Source organism: Corvus hawaiiensis, chromosome 2 (genome assembly GCF_020740725.1).
Source record: "Corvus hawaiiensis isolate bCorHaw1 chromosome 2, bCorHaw1.pri.cur, whole genome shotgun sequence".
Lineage (NCBI taxonomy): Eukaryota > Metazoa > Chordata > Aves > Passeriformes > Corvidae > Corvus > Corvus hawaiiensis.
The window spans coordinates 53,445,424-53,464,322 of record NC_063214.1 but is presented as its reverse complement, the minus strand read 5'-3'; the positions used below and the strand labels follow the sequence as shown (position 1 = coordinate 53,464,322).

At 35.3% G+C, this 18,899-nt stretch overlaps 1 protein-coding gene across 3 annotated transcripts in view; it reads right to left on the bottom strand.

Moving 5' to 3' along the window:
* Positions 1 to 18,899, bottom strand: part of PDS5B (PDS5 cohesin associated factor B) — a 101,327-nt gene that overhangs the window by 34,091 nt on the left and 48,337 nt on the right. For all 3 annotated transcript variants that reach the window (XM_048295045.1, XM_048295044.1, XM_048295042.1), the window contains exons 10-22: positions 18,631 to 18,725; positions 16,192 to 16,337; positions 15,159 to 15,310; positions 13,342 to 13,455; positions 11,732 to 11,813; positions 7,981 to 8,029; positions 6,411 to 6,550; positions 6,220 to 6,335; positions 5,161 to 5,266; positions 3,342 to 3,502; positions 2,595 to 2,718; positions 1,669 to 1,827; positions 821 to 889 (exon numbers count right to left, since the gene is read on the bottom strand). In XM_048295045.1, the coding sequence (XP_048151002.1) occupies positions 821 to 889; positions 1,669 to 1,827; positions 2,595 to 2,718; positions 3,342 to 3,502; positions 5,161 to 5,266; positions 6,220 to 6,335; positions 6,411 to 6,550; positions 7,981 to 8,029; positions 11,732 to 11,813; positions 13,342 to 13,455; positions 15,159 to 15,310; positions 16,192 to 16,337; positions 18,631 to 18,725 (1,513 nt within the window). The remainder of the gene's footprint in view (positions 1 to 820; positions 890 to 1,668; positions 1,828 to 2,594; positions 2,719 to 3,341; positions 3,503 to 5,160; positions 5,267 to 6,219; positions 6,336 to 6,410; positions 6,551 to 7,980; positions 8,030 to 11,731; positions 11,814 to 13,341; positions 13,456 to 15,158; positions 15,311 to 16,191; positions 16,338 to 18,630; positions 18,726 to 18,899) is intronic.

Below are 18,899 nucleotides of genomic sequence, written 5' to 3'. Positions count from 1 at the left end.
CACAGAAGGAGGTCTGCTAGGAAGAGTTTAACAACCTTGAGAGAAGGCAAAGAACTTAGTAAAACCAGAACAACTTTACTCAAAAGACATTAGAAACTAAACAACTGATATAACAGAGCATGCTACAAAAGACAAGCATCTCATTCTGAAAGAAGTGAAAAATCTATCCCTGTTCTGAAGGGCATTTAAAAACCAAATACAGATACAGAATATATTTTCCACATCGTAAGTCTATTTCTAATTCAGTGAAAAATTGAGTGACAGTATCTATTACAGAGTACAGAAAACGTAATACACTTACTCCAAAAAAAAAAGCTTGAAATGACATTTTTAAATAAAGAACCAAAACAAAGCCCCCACCATTTTAAAGTGATTTTTTCTTAAATCCAGGTTTTTCCCTAATACACATTGCACACAGAGAAAAGCAAACAATTTTTAGTATTTTAGTAACACATTTATTCATTTGAGGAAACTGACAAATCCAAACCCCATTTTTCTTATTCCAAAACAACACTGAAAGTTTCTTGGAATGTCATAAAAATTCAAGAGAAAAACTAAAGACTTTTAAAAAAATTTCTATAGTGTTTAACTCCTACACTGAAGAGGAGAGGAAAAACAATTTTATTTTGAGTACTCCAGATATCATCACAGTTAAGTGTCAGAAAACAAAACTAAACATATAAAGAGCTTAACGAAAAATTTAATGACGTGTGCAGTAAATTTATGCATAAAACAATAATTAAAAAATACGTTCCCAAGAGCAAAACTTATTAAGTATTATAAACATAATATAGAGGAAAACATAGTACATGCTACTTACTTTAACAAGGGTTTCAGGAGACACTTCTTCATCTGGGACCCAAAGTTTTGTTGTCTTTTTCCCTGGAAGCTAAACCAAATGTTACATTTGTTACACCACTGTTACTCTCCAGTAAAACTTGTAACCTCCTCTTTCCTGTTTGCTTCTGAAAACAATACTGCAGCACTCCCTGGTCAGCTTTATGTCTTCTGTATCTTATAGAAGTAACCACTACTGAAGTGAGATACCTCACTATCCAAGTATTAGCAAATTTAAGATTAGTAAAGGGATTTTTTGTTGTTGTTACCTGAAAAGTATTCCTTTAGAGTGTAATAGCCATTGCTTTGAACGTAACTTACAGATTTTCCATATCCAGTAGACTGGAACTTCATGCACATTTTACTGTTTTAGACAGTGTATCTTTCCCCAAGCAATTTCTAATGATGCACGAGTTCATTAATCACTTTATAATCAATACAAAAGTGTTCAAAAAGTTAAAAATCAGTCTTCCATTCCAATCGTGTATTTTAATCTCAAATATATTACACTTCCTAAAAACCACAACTAACTCACTCAAGATAAGAGACAGAGTGAAGTCATAACAATTTTCCCCTTTTTAATCAAGGCCAAGTCACAAGTGATCAAATGCTGTGCTATGCAGCTCATCACTTTTGTAAGATTCCCAAATAAGTAGAACTCTCTCCTTTCTGGTACCATGGGTTTTCAATGGAGCCGAACTACATGAGGAAATCAAAAGACAACCATATACAAAAAGTAGAACCAGCATGCCAAATATCTTCCCAAGTACTTGCTGAGTATGATACTACAGGAAAAGCATACTCATAACACAAGGTTTTAAAAATACTCACCCTATCGTTCATTAGCAAATCTTTAACAATAAAAGTAGCAACCAAAGATTTCAAAGGGGCAGCAAACTGGTCAGGTGCAAGCATGGCTATATGGCCAATAGTAACCAACGGCGTAATGAGGTGCTCAAAATTGCTTGGATCCAGACTTTTATGCAGTGGCTAAAAAAAGGCAACAAATTCAGGTATTACTGATATAATCTGTGTCTTACTGAGAGGATGGGAATGACAGCTTTGTACCAAGTTGCCCATGCCTATTTCTATTTCAGAAATACAATTTTAAAAGAACTACTGGCTATTTAAAGATACATTCACCAACCCAACAAGTCTCCCTCAAGTCAGAGGAAACATCACGATGACAGACAAAATACTTATCACCTCTGTAGAGTTCAAAAAGTGACAGCTCAAGCATGACCATTTAGGAAACAATGGATTAAAAAGCCTATTTTCTTGTGGGAGAACTAGATCTCAAGATACCAATTCCAGTAATGGACTATGATTCAGCCTTCAAGATAAGAGGTTGATGGGAACTAATTAAAAAGTATGTTTGCAGTTATAGCTATAGTATTTATTTACTCTTTACCACAATTCAGTTTTCCATAATTTCTGCAACCATTTAAACACTTTTGACCATTTTCAACAGGGGTAAGGAGTATGGTTCCTCTTTCCATTAGTAGTGCATGGTTCTGGTACATAGCCCAACACTTGGTTTTACTCCATCACCTCTTAAAATATATAACCCTAAACATGATGTATCATGAGATACAAGAACAACCTCTACTACCATTCTTCAGCCCAAAACCATACAAGAACAAAAGGAAAGGGGAAAAATATGTTTTCTAAATCTGCTACAACTCCCAACTACATCCCTTAGTTTACATGCGCAGTATAAAAGAGCGGTAAAACGTAACTTAAATATTTACTGTTACCTCAAATATCTGTGCAAACTGAGTTTCTTTGCTGGAAAATATTGCATGGATGCAGTGAATAGCATACTTGGCTTGACGAGGGGGTCCCTTTTTAGCTTTATGATGCAACACCGGAAGCAGAGCACTGAAAAGTTGTGTAACAAAACAAATAGACCGAGATAAGTACCTTTGCACAAATTGAAAATCTTCCAAAACATCGAACTAGCAAAAAAGTACAGATATACATATAAAAAACACAACACTTCTGCAAAAGTGCTAATTGTTTTTGTTTGGGTAACTTCTTCAAAAAAAGAAGAAAAAATTTTATTTACATAACTTGCAAGCAAAAAACCCCTAGTTTTTGTTGATAAAATATCATGTGGTAAAACGGGCATTTATACCTGCACAGGTTACTAAATGTTCTTTTGGAAGTATTTTTGCCTATATATCACCATTAAATTGCAAAGAATGTTTTTACACAGCGCATATATATAATTTAGGAAAGAACAAGTAATTCTGAAGGACAACAATATAAATTATAGTAGTATCAGTGACATACTAGCTGTCACTATTTTGGGTATATTCATTTCACTTTCATTCTTTAAAAAGCACTACATTTTAAAGTCTTCCAAAATCTCTTTTTGGAAGTAAGTTATACTTTCTTCCAAAAGAATGCAGGATAATGCTACAGCAGATGAAAGTAAGAGTGAGAACTTCCAAAATCCTATACAGTAAAGATCACTGCTCAGAGTAAGATGCACCACTTACGATCGTATGTGAGGAAAGTCTTCTTCAATTTTACTTCCTGTATTTTTGAAAATTTGTAATGCAGCTTCTGCCACTTTTTCATCATCCATTTTCAGGCAAGCGAGGAGAGATTCAAAAGTTTCAGCTGAATGAAATGAGATAGGGTGCGTAAACGAAAGTACCTGCCAAAATATGATGAAAGCCATGTTAACATTTTTTAAATGTCTACTTATACTAGGACATTTCATCAAGAGTCATTTTCCACTGCCATACTGGAATATTTACAATACTCTCACTGGTTTTGACCCATGATACACATTTCTCTCCTTTTTCTTAGTACCTCCTAAGTTCTCTGTCCTTACACATGATCTTGTTAGATTTAATTTATCTCCCCAGTCTCAGTTTCTACTCCTATTGTGTGAACATGTACTTCTCAGTGGCTACATCTACATTAGGAAGTACTGGGTTACAGCAGGAGCGGGTCTTAAGAGAAACACAACTGAGCTAAGGAAGCAATATTCATGTTTCAGGAGTTTTACTTCAGAGTATTTTTAGACTGACTAAATCCACTTTAGCCACTGCAACAGAACATGTGCTTCTGAAGCCCATCTCAATTTTGTTCCTCTGAAAGGAACCCAGCTTGTGTGCCTCCAAGACTTCATGTTTGTTTCCTCAGGGGAAGAATTGATTCTGCTCTGAAGTGAAATTCCTATCTCTAAAATAGCAACACGGACATACCCAATAGGGTCTCTAGTCCCTCAAGCTTTCCACAGCAGCTTAGCAGATTCTGTACCTCTCCTTCAGACTCTTGGACTTGGTTGTTTTCAAGTATGACAGTCCTCCCATGTTAAAAAAAATGAAATAAAGAAACCCTCAATTGATCCTCCCTGAAATTTGGTCTTCATTTTTAAGTGGCTGTTGATTATTAGCCTCATTCCACATAATATTCTGACCCATGTCAGAGAAACAATCCTCAAAATATAGAAACTTCTTCATATGCAGTTCTCTATTTTAACCAAGTTACCTTCCTCCCCACTTCACTGCATGGCATTCTCAATGCTGGACTTCCATATTTCTCCTTTCTGTATTATTCTCGTGATGTACATATAGACTGCTTTCTTCAGGGCAGTCTTATTCCTCTTCTTAAATATGTCATGCCAGTTCATACAAATATGTAAGAACTGACTTGGAAGCCTTCATTCAAGTATAGTCCTTCACAACATGATTCTTTCTTTCTGACTTAGATTTCTTGTGCTACTAGGTATCTGAACTTTTACTTAAATGTGCACATCTGGATAAAGAGCCACACCCTTTCAGGAGCATCTACTCAGTCCTTAGCTGATCTAAAATACCCTGAAAACTTCAGTATGGGTGTCCTTTAGATTTTTAGGCCTCTGAAGTCAACCCCTAGCTGGACTACTTGATGGTGTTTGCTATGTTAGCTGAGTCTCAAAGATTACTCATAGCTGAAATAGGTAAGATCCCATTTACATGGAACACAGAGGAACCACAGTGTTGTACTGATATACAAGTACAGTTCCAAAAGTATCACAACTATATTTACAAATAGCTGAATTCATGCTCTAATAATCAAAACTCAGCTGCTACTGTCTCACACGCAACTACGTGTGGCTTCCAGAAAAGCTTCTAAATAATTTGAAAAATAACTTTATTTATGTGCCACATAAGATGAGCATAAAGAACGAGAAACCAAACTAGGTTCTTCCAGGTAGGCACCACATGCTTATGATTAAAAGTAGTAAGTGCTAATTAAAAATTTATTTTAACAAAGTTGTTTGCAAAGTTTCCCACGCTCACTGACCACCAGGACTATACTTGCCTTCAGCAATTCAAGACCTGCTCTGATTGCCTGGTCAGTAGGTACACCCTCATCTTCATCATCAGCTGTTCCATCTATGGACTTGTTCACTTGCTTGATAAGGGCACTGAAGAGGAAAACAAAACATGGCCTTGTAGTTACTCCAATTCCACCATGTATGATTGTTTTCACAAGTTTAAGACAAAATCTTATTAAAGCAACTTTTTAAAAACATAAGCTTATCATAAAACAAGTATGTCAACTACATACATAATCTGGTTGCCCTCATCTCCTACCCAAATCAAAGCTTATGAAGCATTACATTTGAAAATATTTACCCATCACGAATTAAGAACTACATACAAATTACTCTGGAAGAATGACCAAAATAAGAGAACAATCTGAGCATTACAAGCAACAAATTCAATAAGAATTAAGGTGAAGTTACAACCCACTGGAAAATTAACTGTTTACAATCCTTAGTCTCTAACCAAGACAAAAAAAAAATAACCATTTAACAGTTCTGCTGAGAGCTGATGACAAATTTACAAGACTTATCTCCTGCATATTCCTTCTTGACAGGCTTATTTCAACTACTGCTGTTAAATAATCATTTCAACAATTATTTTTTTCTCCCCCCTCCCACAACTTCATTTGCTTACTCCTCCTTTAAGTCATGCTGCCTCTCTGCCATAGTCTTTACTTCCTCAGTGACATTGCTGTTTATGTCACTATGAGCTAATATTCTGGGTGGGAAGTTTCAGCTGAACAGTCTGGACAGAAATTTATTTTAAAATAAGTTGGCTGGCTGCAAACCACACTTTGTCCATCAGCAACACATCCTTTTACTGATCAGTCATTGCAGCTATGCTGAATGACAATGCAATTCTTTCTATGACTACGTTCTGGGCAAGAACACACAAATCCCTATACAACCTGAAACAGAAGAAAACATTGCAGGTCACCAAGCCTTAAGCCACACCCACCCAGCCCATTACTGCTTGGGCTTAAAGGCAAAATAAGAAACCCCAGTTTCAAACCCTGTGATCTATGGCCGACAATACACACACACAAAAATACCTGATGGATTCAGTATCAATGTGCACAGGAGCAATTCTCTCAAGAAGAAATTTTATCATTTCCAGGAAAGGATTTGTTGGTTGCTTTGGATTGCCCAACTTCTTTGTTATTTCCCTCTGAAATATAAGTTGTAATTAAACTTCTAATCAATTCTGTTCCAAAAATTTTCACGCTTTCAGAGCAATTCTTACCACACATCCTTCAGCCTGTTTGCAAGAACATGTTGGGCTAACAAGCATTTCTAACTGACTTCTTATTTTTTCATCGTCTTCTAGAACTTGTGTGAACTTTTTCATGAAATCTTGAGCTTTCCCTGGATCCGGAAGGTTTCCTTTAAATAACCAAAATAAATCACTATTTATGTGTTGTAAATTACACAAGTTTGGAACATCATACAAACCACAAAAAACCCAAACAAAACAAACAAAAAGAAAAAGCACAAAAAATCAAACCACAAAACACCTCAAAATGTGCAGACTTATTTCTGAGGACACAAATTTCTACAAATCTCCCCAGGCTATTTGCTTTCCTCACCCTTCACACTCGTTTTTCAGCAAGTCTAGTTGTTCTTGCTAATAATACTACTAACAGCTGAAGCTGACCTCAGACTGCAAAGCTGAAATTCCACAGCAAAATATACTCCGTACACAGATCACCCAATGCAACAAGTGTGAAAAACATCAAATGGGTATTTTTGCTAAATTATCCCTTAAGTCAACATAAGCTTTACAACAGCTTAAAACATTTAAAATGCATTTCTTAAATTACTTCCCCATTTTATATTTACATTTTATATTATAGCAAGGCAATTTATTGGCAAAGGGTTAGTCTACTATTTAAGATGCTCCATATTTTTGGAACAGCCAGTGTTAAGCAAAGCTGGTACAGAATGTGGTGTAGGACTACAGGATAGTTATTTCAAAACAAGTTCTATTATCAATTTGTTTTGCTGTATTGACTTTTTTTTTAAATGCAACCCAGAACTAAAAGTATCAGAAAAAATACAAACTGATCAAAAAAGGATTGGGATCATGGCCAACAAAGCAGCAAGGTTCATTTTTTTCCTCCACTTTTTTTTTTTTTTTTTTTTCAAAAATGTGCATAGTCTTATGTAGTATATTCTTTTGCCAGCACAGATGGCATTTTTTTAAAAAGGTGGGTTTGAAAACAAATTTTCAGAATTGTAAAGCAAGTTTTTCTTCATACTGGTTTTAATGCTACTGGCATGGTGGGCCCGGGGAACAGAAAGTGTTGCTTTCGGGTTGGCGGGTATTTCTTTGTCAGGAGTTCAGCTTACACAGACATTCATCAGTTTTCAAAGTGCTTTCCTTGCTACTGAAATCCAAACTCTTTTGCACTCACCCAAAGACATTTACAATACCAAAACCTCAAAAGACAGGTAGGTTAGTACATAGCTTAGTAGTTTAGTTAATATCTATGAATATATATATTCTATAATAATTGCTAAAATAGACATTAACACCCTAGATCATCCAGACCTTGAATTAGCCCATAATGCAGCCAAAATGCTGATAACGTGATAAGCTTCATGACTGACAACTTCATACAGTAAGGGTAATTCTGCTTAGAGTTGCCTTCATTCTTAAAAGCATATTGCAGCATCACTTTTATAATGATTTGCTTTAAATTTTATCTGCTGCAAAATGTCTTTTTATAAACTTACCCCAAATGATTTTTAAAGCAAGAAAGCAATATAGTTCAACTGTAATTTTTACACTGTAAATACTTTTACTGACTTACTTGTTATAACCATCACTTTTGAGAATATAGCTTTACTGCTGGCATCTGTCTGCAAGTCACAAAAGAAAAATGGATTAAGTAAAAATTTTACATTATTTATTTCCATTTGAATATTCAACGAGGAAGATTCTAGACTGCATTAACAACAAGTCAGCATCCATTCTCCTAACACATCAGTGTGTTAGAAATCAAAAACCACCACTGCAAATTCAATGTAGACACTTACAGGAAGTAAAAAGTAGATCATCCCTACAGCATCGATTATGTAAAATATTTTTATTACTTTTCAATCTACCATATAACTTATGAACAGCATGAACGGGCTATTTCTGTAGTGTGTAGTCTCAGAAGAATGCCATCATTTTTAGGGCTCTTAGCTATCACAGCTGAACTCACACGTTCAGACAAAAAAAAATGATAAAAGACAGAAATCAGGTATCATTTACAGGATTCAAGTAATGATGTCAACAGATAGAGACTTTCCATATTCAAACCTCTTGTGACTCAGGAGAAAAACAAAAACTGTACTGTGGAGTTTCTTCCATCCTGACTGTTCTGGTCTCTTAATACTCGCTGAGTCTTCAAGTACTGGCTAAAGCTCCCATTAAAACAGATTGAGCAAACAACTACTAATTCAGCCAAACACCAAATAACCTGAGGCAGAAGTATTAACTTGCAGCATTTTAACTCTATTGAATTATGACAGATTGGAGAAGTTTAAGAAACATTTCTTTTTAGAAAATCTACTGTGGCACTTGATCTACATTATCATGCATCCATCTGCAGCAAATGAAGCTTATACTCTGCTAGACATGAAACAGCATTCACCCACTTTTCCACATATGAACAGGCAAGGTTATGTATTTTATTTAGCTGTGTATGCTGCTGAAGGAGAAAACAAGAGCAGCTGTGATTTATGCTTTCACTCTTCAGAAAAGTAACTTGACTTAAAGGCAAGTTTGATGTCCCTTCTGTCTTAAGAGAAATTATGAACAAATAAAAAGTTGGAGCAATAAAAAGCAATAAAAAGTTTCTTAACATGTTTCCACCCTCCTCAATAGTGCTTTGTCTGAGGAGACCCTGAAGAGGAAAAAAGGAAGATGACTGTAGAGTTTCAGTAAATGGCAGAAAGGTAGACTGGGAAGTTCAAAAGATTTGTAGTTACCGAATAATGTAGGTTGGCAGTGACAACTTAAGGTCACCCGGGTGAACTGCCTACTCAAAGCAGGATCAGGTTTTGCTTCAGGCAAACTCCTAGTTGCATTTTAAATATTTACAAGGATGAAGATTTCACAGCATCTCTGGGTTACCTGTTCCCATATCTGATCACCCTTACGGCAATTTTTTTTCTTACTACCTAATCAAAGTTCCTTTGTGGCAACTTTTGTACGTTATTTCTTGTCCTATTCCTCTTTATCTCTGAAAGCTCTCAGAATGCCTACACTTGGCACAGGGACAACAACTACAGGAGAACAAAACAACTAAGCTATAATGACTAAATGAATAAACTAGACCAAAGTGAAAAAAGCACACAAAGTATATTCTAAAAGATTACTAGGTAATTTCAGTTTTGTTTCCTGAAAGAAAACTATGTTTACATAGCTCTGAATGGCTAATGGATATTTGTCTCAAGATCACCACTTGGACTGTATGCCCCTCCAGTCTATGGTTATGAAAATGCAGTCTTATCACAACCACAATGATTTAATTGTATTAACTATCAACTGAAGACACCCCCAAAAAAACCATACAAGATCATCACAAAACCAAAAAGTTATAGTAAAAATAGCAAAGCATCTGCACGGGGAATAATGAACAAGTTTTGGGGTAACGAAGGCCACTGGGTGACCTCTGTATGAAGAGGTCAGGACTGCCCCGTGCCGGTCAAAGTCACTTCCAGCCAGGTCCGCAACAAACAAACCAACCCACCACACATCAGAACTTCAACCAGAGGAGCCTACAGTGTTTCTGAGAAAGCAGGAGATAGAGATAAGAGGGGAGATACTGGAGAAAGTATGACTCTAAAGGGGCTGTGGCCAGTGGCGAAACTCCTGCTGAAGCACTGGGTAAGAAACAAGAAGCAGCAGAAGGAAGAGAACCACTACGCCCTGACCCACATCCCCTGTGCTGCCATCGCCTCATCGAAGGGACAGAGCATGGGGAACAGCCTGGAGACTGCAGAGCAGGGAAGAGAAGAGTCTGACAAGAAAGCTGAACACTGTTTTTTAAAGTGTTCATTTGTTTGCTTTTATTTCTCAATACCAGAATAAATAAGTAAAACTTTGTGTAAATTGACATACTAAATTAAATTCAATTCCCCAACTCAAAACTGTTTTGCTGCCTGCAATGGCACCTCAGACTATCACAAGCCCTCTAAATTCTCCCATGTAGTCTTGTTATTCAAGAGAACATTCAAATGTTTAAGAGCAAAAAATAGGATAAAATCCAGATGGACAAATGCAAACATGTCAAAAGCATGCACTCTCTTGAATGCAATGCTTATGTTGGCATCAAAGCCTTCATGTTAAATTCCATATCATATTTGGTATTTTACAACTGAGAAAGAACTTTTAACAACTCTCTGAAAACAAAAGGAAAAGTTGAAATTTCACTTTCAATTTGAAAGCAGAAAATACCAAGGAACTAACTCAGGTATTAAATGCATAAATGTATTTAGCCTACACCAAAGAACATTAAACAGTACATGAAAAGCATTTCAGTACAGTCACCAAAATACAGTGAAGTACTGCTGTACTAGCATTTACTGCACTTGGAATTTAATACATTACAGCATGTTTCAAGTGCACTAAGTGAAAATTATTAATTTCAGTGCAGTCTCTCTCTGTTGGCAAGACTAGCATTTCTAAGCAGATCCATTAGATAATCCAACCACACAGCTACCCACTCTTCCTGGTTCAGGTAATTCCAGCAAATGGATAATCATTAAATTTACCTTGGTACCACTATATACACAGATCAAAAATAAAATTCACACCCACAGACACATTGGAATTTGAGTGTGGCAACACTTTCTACTCTATATTATTTCTGTTAAAAAAGCACCAGATCAAACTTGTAGCATTAAAGCCGAGTTCTAATTATATTCCAAACCACATCAAGAATTGAGTCTTATAATTTCCCTACCCCAAACATGAGTATGAACATAGATGTAACTAAAACAAATTGAAATTCACTTCATGAGAATATCCTAAATGGTCAATAAATTTTCATTTTTCCCTTCTGAGCAAAAACAAGAAAATTAAATTGTGTCTAGTATCTCCAATACAATCTTTAAGAAATTTCTGAGAGGGAAGAGAAACAAGTAACCTGTTGGGACAAAAGTATTCCAATTTCTTCAAAATTACTAATCACACAAAATAACAAGTTAGGAGTATATATGTACTTTTTCTTAATTACTTGATTTGGCAGTCAAAAATAATATGCTGGTTTTACCATTTCAAGAGCCAGAACAGTCCTGGCAAGACTTAACACAAACTTGCACAGAAAATATTTTAGTATTAAATGACTGGCAAAACATTTAAGAAATTTCTGTAATACCCCTTTTCCTCTTCGATTTCACAAACAAAATGTATACACATTTCCTACAGCAAATATGGTCTAATGGAGTATCAGTTAACTTTCACAACATTTTCAGTCTGCTATTAAAAATAAGCTTGAGATAGCCAAACAAATGGAATTAAAAAGGAGTACATTAACTAAAACTTGAGGAATAAAGATAAGTTGAACTCACTTTGGGTTGTTTTATTAGGTCAACCAAATCCTTTACTTGATGTCGTAGCAGATTTTGACATTTCCACATTTCATTCAATGCTCTAAAAATAGAAAACAATTAAAAGACCTGTCAAAATTATCTACTCAATGAACACAACTGTCCAAAATGAGTCTTTACAGTCTTTTCAATTTCAGACTCAGAAATGTACTTATCATCTGAACTTTCACTGCTGTGTGAGCAAAGGCTATATGTTTCCTAGTAGGATAATATGGAAAATTTACTTGGTCATATTAGACTGGAATAAAGTGAGATTTTGAAGCAAGTTTCATTTCAGATGCTCATGTATACTGCCTTTCAAAGAAGGAGGAAGTAACTAATCTCTGCTCCATTAAGAACTCATTTGTACAAGCCTGAAATCACTCTTCTAAAAACATTCCAAGAAGTAGGTTAAAGCAGATGTTTAAGATTTTTATCACCAAAACAATGTTTTTCTTGCAGACAGGAAGCAGCTACTAGATGAATAAATTGCGAGAAGCGGACATGATTAAGTTTATAAGACATGCATGAAAGATGCTCAACAAAATAGAAAATTAGCACACTTTCCAGGAACAGTAAGTCATATAAATAAAGGTCACAGCTGCATTTAAAAAACTTACAGAATCCACAAGTTAAAAAATCAATCTATATAAATAACTGAACAAGTCTACGTCTTTAAAATGAGTACTGCTGCATACAAAAACTAGAGAATTCAGAAGTTACTTGTTGCCTGAAATAACAAGTACTGAAAAGCATCCATTCTGCATTTTCATTTAGTCTACACTAAAGATCACTAGAACAGTAACTTTTTTTTTTTTAATATACTATTCATAATTTTAGTTTATTAAAGTTTTTATATCTTTGGACAGGCAATACAAGAAATTCAGGGGATTTAAATATCAGTTTTTGCAGTACTGGAAGGCTTTGGGATCTTTTAAGGCATTCTTTCTCATATAAAGCCTTTTCTAGTCTCTTTCAAGGGAAAGAAAACCCCTATATTTGATTTTCAAGTGACTCAGTACTACTACATGAAAAACAAAGTAAAACTATCTAAAATGAATCCATTTGTGAACATCACAGCAGTTTAACTGTTATTAGTCAAATTCACATGCACGTACCTATTTTAAGATGGAAAAGGCACCTAATCTAATAAAAATTAAAATGCATACTGAAGGAGGAAAGACAAACAAGTAATTTCTTCTCATTCTTAAGTCATCTTGGCTGCTGCAACAAGTAGTATATTAATTGAGAAGTTGTCAGATAATATTTATGGCTGATCTAGCATATCTATGTTATCTCTTCGTAGACATAAAAAGACTGACATGCACTCAAGCTTCTTTCCAGATCTTTGACACTACATTTTTTAGCTGTGTATGGTTGAAATGTACTGCATTTTGTTAGAAAACACCCTACGAGTTAATGGTTTTTTCAAAATCTCACTTGAAAAACAGATGCTATTTCTAGTTCTGTTTTCTAATAGTTTGTAAACTATTTCTGTCCACTGACTTAGGCTACTCATAACAATTCAGTACTAATTTACAATAATATTTGTATTAAAAATTATTTTGCAAGTAGTAAAAAGCAGTACATACTTCACAGCATTTGAATCCAGTGTTGCATAAAGATAATACAAACACTTCATTCGTTCATTTGTTTCCAGGTTATGAGGGACCATGTACTGAGCAAAAATGCGTTCAACAAGCAACCTGAAAGACAGGATTAAGAAACTTAAACTGTGCAGGAGGAATATGGCCTGGAATTGTTGAAACATCAATTCAAAAATTCTCAGACCTATCTAGACATCAGTTGTTGTATAAAAAGATGGGGATATTCAAAAACCTAAAGGTCAAGTTAATTGACATAACTCAACATAAATTAAACAGAAATTGGTCATTATAGAAAATGCAATGCTAATGCTGGCAGTAGGAGATTTAACAGATAACATTATCAAAATCAGATGTATTAATCTAGAAGAAACCAAACAATTTTGGAGAAAGATATTAATTATCAACCCAATAAAATGTTATCATTTAATTTCACTACGAGTCAGTATTGGGGTAAATTCATGAACTGACCCAAATTAATTGGCTTAAAATAATACTACTAATAATAATACTTATAAAAAAAGAGATATCATGTTGATTATATCACACAATGTCATGAAGCCCAGAAGGAGAATTCAGATACTAATTAGAAGGAGCTGACTTCCTTCCACCCTTCCCTGGCCCCTTCCCCACGGGCGGAGTCTAACCCATGTTTTTGCTTCCTCAATAAAAACGCAGGTATATTCCCAAGGGAATTATTAAAAGCTTCTGTGTAACGTGAAGCTCCTTATTTGGAAACAGGAGAAGAGAGAGGTTTGGGCCTGACAGTTACCTAGAAAAGATTGAGGGGAAAAAAAACCAAAACCAAACCAAACTAAACCAAAACAAAAAAAAGGGAAATCAAGGATATGTTGTACTGTGATCAGTATTAAAGAATGGAGCAAAGAGGTTAAAAAAAAATCATGTATGTTTATGCTGGAAGACAAAAAAAAAATTTTTTGTGCACAGTTGGAGCAGGTGATCAAAACCCAAACCCAGCTAGTTTAAAAACTTTAAGAAAAACATCAGTGGGTAACACTGGATCTAAAGATCCAGACAGTCCACTTCCAGGGTACCATGAAATAACTACTTGTTTTGAAGAAAACTTTTTGAGGTTTTGAATTTTTGAAAAGACTTGTACAGGTTTGCAATGCCATTTATATCTCAACATGCTGTGAAGGCTCATTTCCAAAGCCAACATGATGACCTTGATTAGTCAAGGCAGACTTGTTCCCAAACTAGTTCCCCATGTGCAACCATCTATTTTTCAATACCAACAACCATATACAAGGCTACAAAGTATGACAGAGGCACTGCTTTCACCACAAATCCAGGACACAGGTCTAATTCACAACTACTGTACTACAGAAATCTAATTCTCTGCAGAGTAAGATGGCTTGCCCATTATCACTACACGTCCTATCTTTAAAACATACAGAAACAACACACAAATCTAAATCAACATCATTTAAGCAAATTCACTTACTAAATTTTAACATAAAAATCAACAAGTTACTGAAATTTAAACAAAAATCCCCTTTACAGAAGCAGTGGCAAAGTACAGCCAAAACTTTTGAAATATTCCACTGTATCTCACCCTTTGGAACCACTCTGGGCCTTAAAATAAGAAATAAATAAAGTAGAAGAAAACAACACAGGACAACATTTGGCTACAGCTATATTTAAGATTATGCACTGAATCAAAATGTACAGGATTATCAAGATTCCTCCTTCTCATCAGCACTGGAGCACAAAGGAAAAACAAATCTTTCTAACAAGTTACAACACTTATCCTCTGAATCACCCAGCTTTTACAACTAGCTTACCGGTCATCAATACTGTTTTGATAATATATGTGCAGAAGCTTATCTTTGATCCATGATATCTGTTTTGCAGCTTCTTTTCCTGCTTCTGATTGCAGTGAATATTTCTTGTATATCTGCGCAAGTCCCATCATAGCTTCCTTCCTCACTCTCCACTTGAGAAAAAGAAATAGCAGCCAGTTTAGCAGTTCAAAACTCAAAGTTTGAAAAGACTGCAGAATTTGGTAGGTATTTCATATTCAACATCAAAATAACATAATTTAATTGGCAAAAAAGTTAAATTGAGTCCTAAGTGCAACAGTTTCTCATTAGGACATATGTTGCATCATATCTGTTACACTAAACCTTTCAACACCAGTAACTACCATTTAAGTATACCTCTTGCATTTAGAATTATTACAGATTTAGCCAACATCCTTTCTCACACTCTGTATCTGCGATTGTGTTATGGCTGCAACAAGGAAAAGCATGTCACCAAATAAAAAAAACACAGTAGGCGTTAATTTTAGAAGTTTGCCATCAACAAACTGGTTTACTATGCTTTAAAAGAGACAGGAAACCTCATAAATTTTACCAAATAATGCAATAGAGCTAAACTAACATTCAAGACTATTCAAATTTGAAAGCTATTACACTGATTTGCAGTCTTTCAATGATCTAATTAAAAGCAGGTAATCTACAATTAAATATAGTACATTCTGAAACCTGCTTGAAAAATTTTTTAAGAAAAATGCTAGAATTTTTTACAAGGGTCTTCTTTGACTTAAAAGTTTTACTAGAACTGGACAACTGGAACAACATTGTTGTGCTGCAGCCAATTTAATTATTTAAATCATATCACCTTAAATAAAACACAGCACAATGAAAAATGTAGCATTATAGTCATGGGAAGAAACTACCTCACTAAATAGATTGGTTTTCATTTGTAATTTTAAAATCAGTATAGCATTTTTTAGAAGTGCTGATTTTAAGAAAGCTGACTAGTACAGTTTAGAAGTGTAACACACAGCCCTTATTAATGCTAATTATGTCTTACCCGCTTGTCCAGTGTCCTTTCTCTGACGAAATTAAGCAGGTGATCATTGACAAGCAAAAGATCTTTTTTAGCAGCAGTAACTATGGATACTATAACATCATGCCGTATGGCCTCTTCAGGATCATGTGACCTTACTTTCAGATATTCTGAGGGAAAAATGAGTAAGTGTAAGTATACAACTTTAGCTACTTTCCTCACTAGACAGAAATGGAAAAATTATTTTCTTCTGTTTGAAACATCAGCATCAAGAAACAAACAGTATGCTCCAAGACTAACAGGAATGTCAGTAAAACTTTGTATTTGCTTAGAATACCAAATACTTATATTACTGGCATCATTGAAATAAGAATTATGTGGTTACTTTTTTTTTTAATTCTTTCTTATAGTAGTTACACTATGTATACATTTGCAACTATTATAGCCAAGCAGGACTGGATCTGTAGAGCAGAATAAGACACTGCTTGAGAACTTGCTAACTACATTATATATATTTTAAGCTCTTACGTCAGGCTAGAGGCTACTTTCTTCCTGCAGATTCCATCCCTTTTGGCTCCTAGAGCACATTAGTTGCACTGCCACTCACAATTTCCTTATTATCCACAAGGAATCTAGTTCACCTGCTCTAGGAATACTTGACAGTATAAGCCACATAAGCATTGTGAGCAGGGACAAATCAAGAGATACTTCCAACTATAAAGCTTACTTAGACACATCCTAGTTTATCCAACTTAAAACAATTTTTCTAGATTATTTTGGCACACTGCTACTTATTTGCTAATACCACTAATCTTACACTATCAACACTAAAACTTCTGCTTTTAGGCGTCAAATTTGTTAGCTACCTATTGTCATTTTAGAAAGCTGGCAAATAAAATGGCAAAGCTCATTTATCTTTTTAGCTGTATTTGAGGTTATTTTAAAAGCACAAAAGGGTAGGAACAGGCACACAGAAGTTAAGATTGCAGTACACTGCATATATCAGTGCAACACTGAGGACTTCAGGAAACTTTGTAAATTCACACTTTACTCTGGATGAAATAACCAGAGGTTACTGTTCTCTTATCACTGTTCAATGACCAGTGAGAATTTTCAAGTCTCATCTGAAACACTGGCATTAATGGTAATCAGCCCAAGTGTCAAAAGAACACACTCCAAAATAATACTTTGCAGTTATGGATGTTATGAAATTTTAAATCCAAATAAGCCTTTTTAAAAAAACCTATTGTTTCACAGGAATATAAACTAAAAAAAAATGAAAAATACTGCCATTGCACAAAACAATTCTGATGTCCAATACCAGTGAGCCAGAGAAATTTTTCAACAATTTGACTTTGATAAGCACTGTGGGGAGAGAGAGGAGGGGCAAGCAAAATTACATTTCCCAGAGGATACCATTAGAGGGGGCACAAAGTCTTTCTGCAGTGTGAAAAAAAAAAAAGAAATATTGAAAATATAATTCTGATAATCAAAAGGGAAAATATTTTTACCATTCCATTAAGGAAGGACCCAGAACCTTTTGGGTTTTTTAAGCTGACTTAACAATACAGAATCACAGAATATTCTGAGTTGGAAGGGACCCACAAGGACCATCAAGTCCAACCCTTAAGTGAATGGCCCATATGGGGATCAAACCTACAACCATGGTGTTCCATGCGCCAGCCAACTGAGCTAATCTCTGGATAACACTGCAACTACAGGATGACTCCAGCTTGTCTCTATTTGTGTCCAATTTGACAAATGCTCAGCAAGCAGGAGAGCAATCCCATGCACTTTACAGTCCTTTAAACTCCCTCCTTAGACCAACTAGACAAGGATATTGCCTCAAAAAAACTACAAGTAGTTTATTGACCAGGGGAAGATACAGTCTCCAGAGCAAATCAACCAATTCTCATTAATAACACTTTTTTTTTATTATGACACAAGGAGCAGCAAATACTAAATGCTTCCATTGATGCCAGTTGCCTACTTCCTACAGAGGTCTTGAATTACAGGCTGTGTTTGATCTGAAGGAGGTGGAATTGTGAAGCTGTGGTCACAGCTATGAGGACTGTTTTCATGTTTTAGACAGTGGCTGTAGAAGACTTAAACATTCCAGCTTTGTGGAACTTAAGTCTCCCCTCTGCACCCTAATTAATAAATGCCAGGACCATCAGGTTAGGCAGACTGCTTTACCTGATCCCATGGTGCTTAATTTCAGCAGGAGTTGGGAATGTAACTACGGTATGAGAGGGAAAGAGAGAGATCTCTGGTTAAGGCATTCTTAGTGTACAATCCCCTCAGCCTGAGAAGCAACACTGAAGGCAGGGACTTTGGCTTAGAACTCCAACATCAGTTAGGTCCTCCACAACATCCGACAGCATTACTTAGGATTACAACTGGCCTTCTTGACTTCTCCAGGAGACTTTAAGTGGTATTTTAATGTTATAATAAAACTGATACCTGTTAAGTCCTTTGCCAGGTCAGGATGGTTCATAAGGCAGTGACTTGCAAATTTGACACACTCAAGGCGAATAGGTACATGGATATCATTAAACCTAGTTACAAACAAGAAAATACATTACAACAACAAAAATTCCACTTCCATCAAAGCAATATGTTCACTTCTACACAATATCAAATACTTCTGAAAGTATTTTTTATGCTTCCCATGTATGGTTACGTGCATACAGCATCTCTAATTTCACAGTATTAAGTAGACTGTCTTTAGC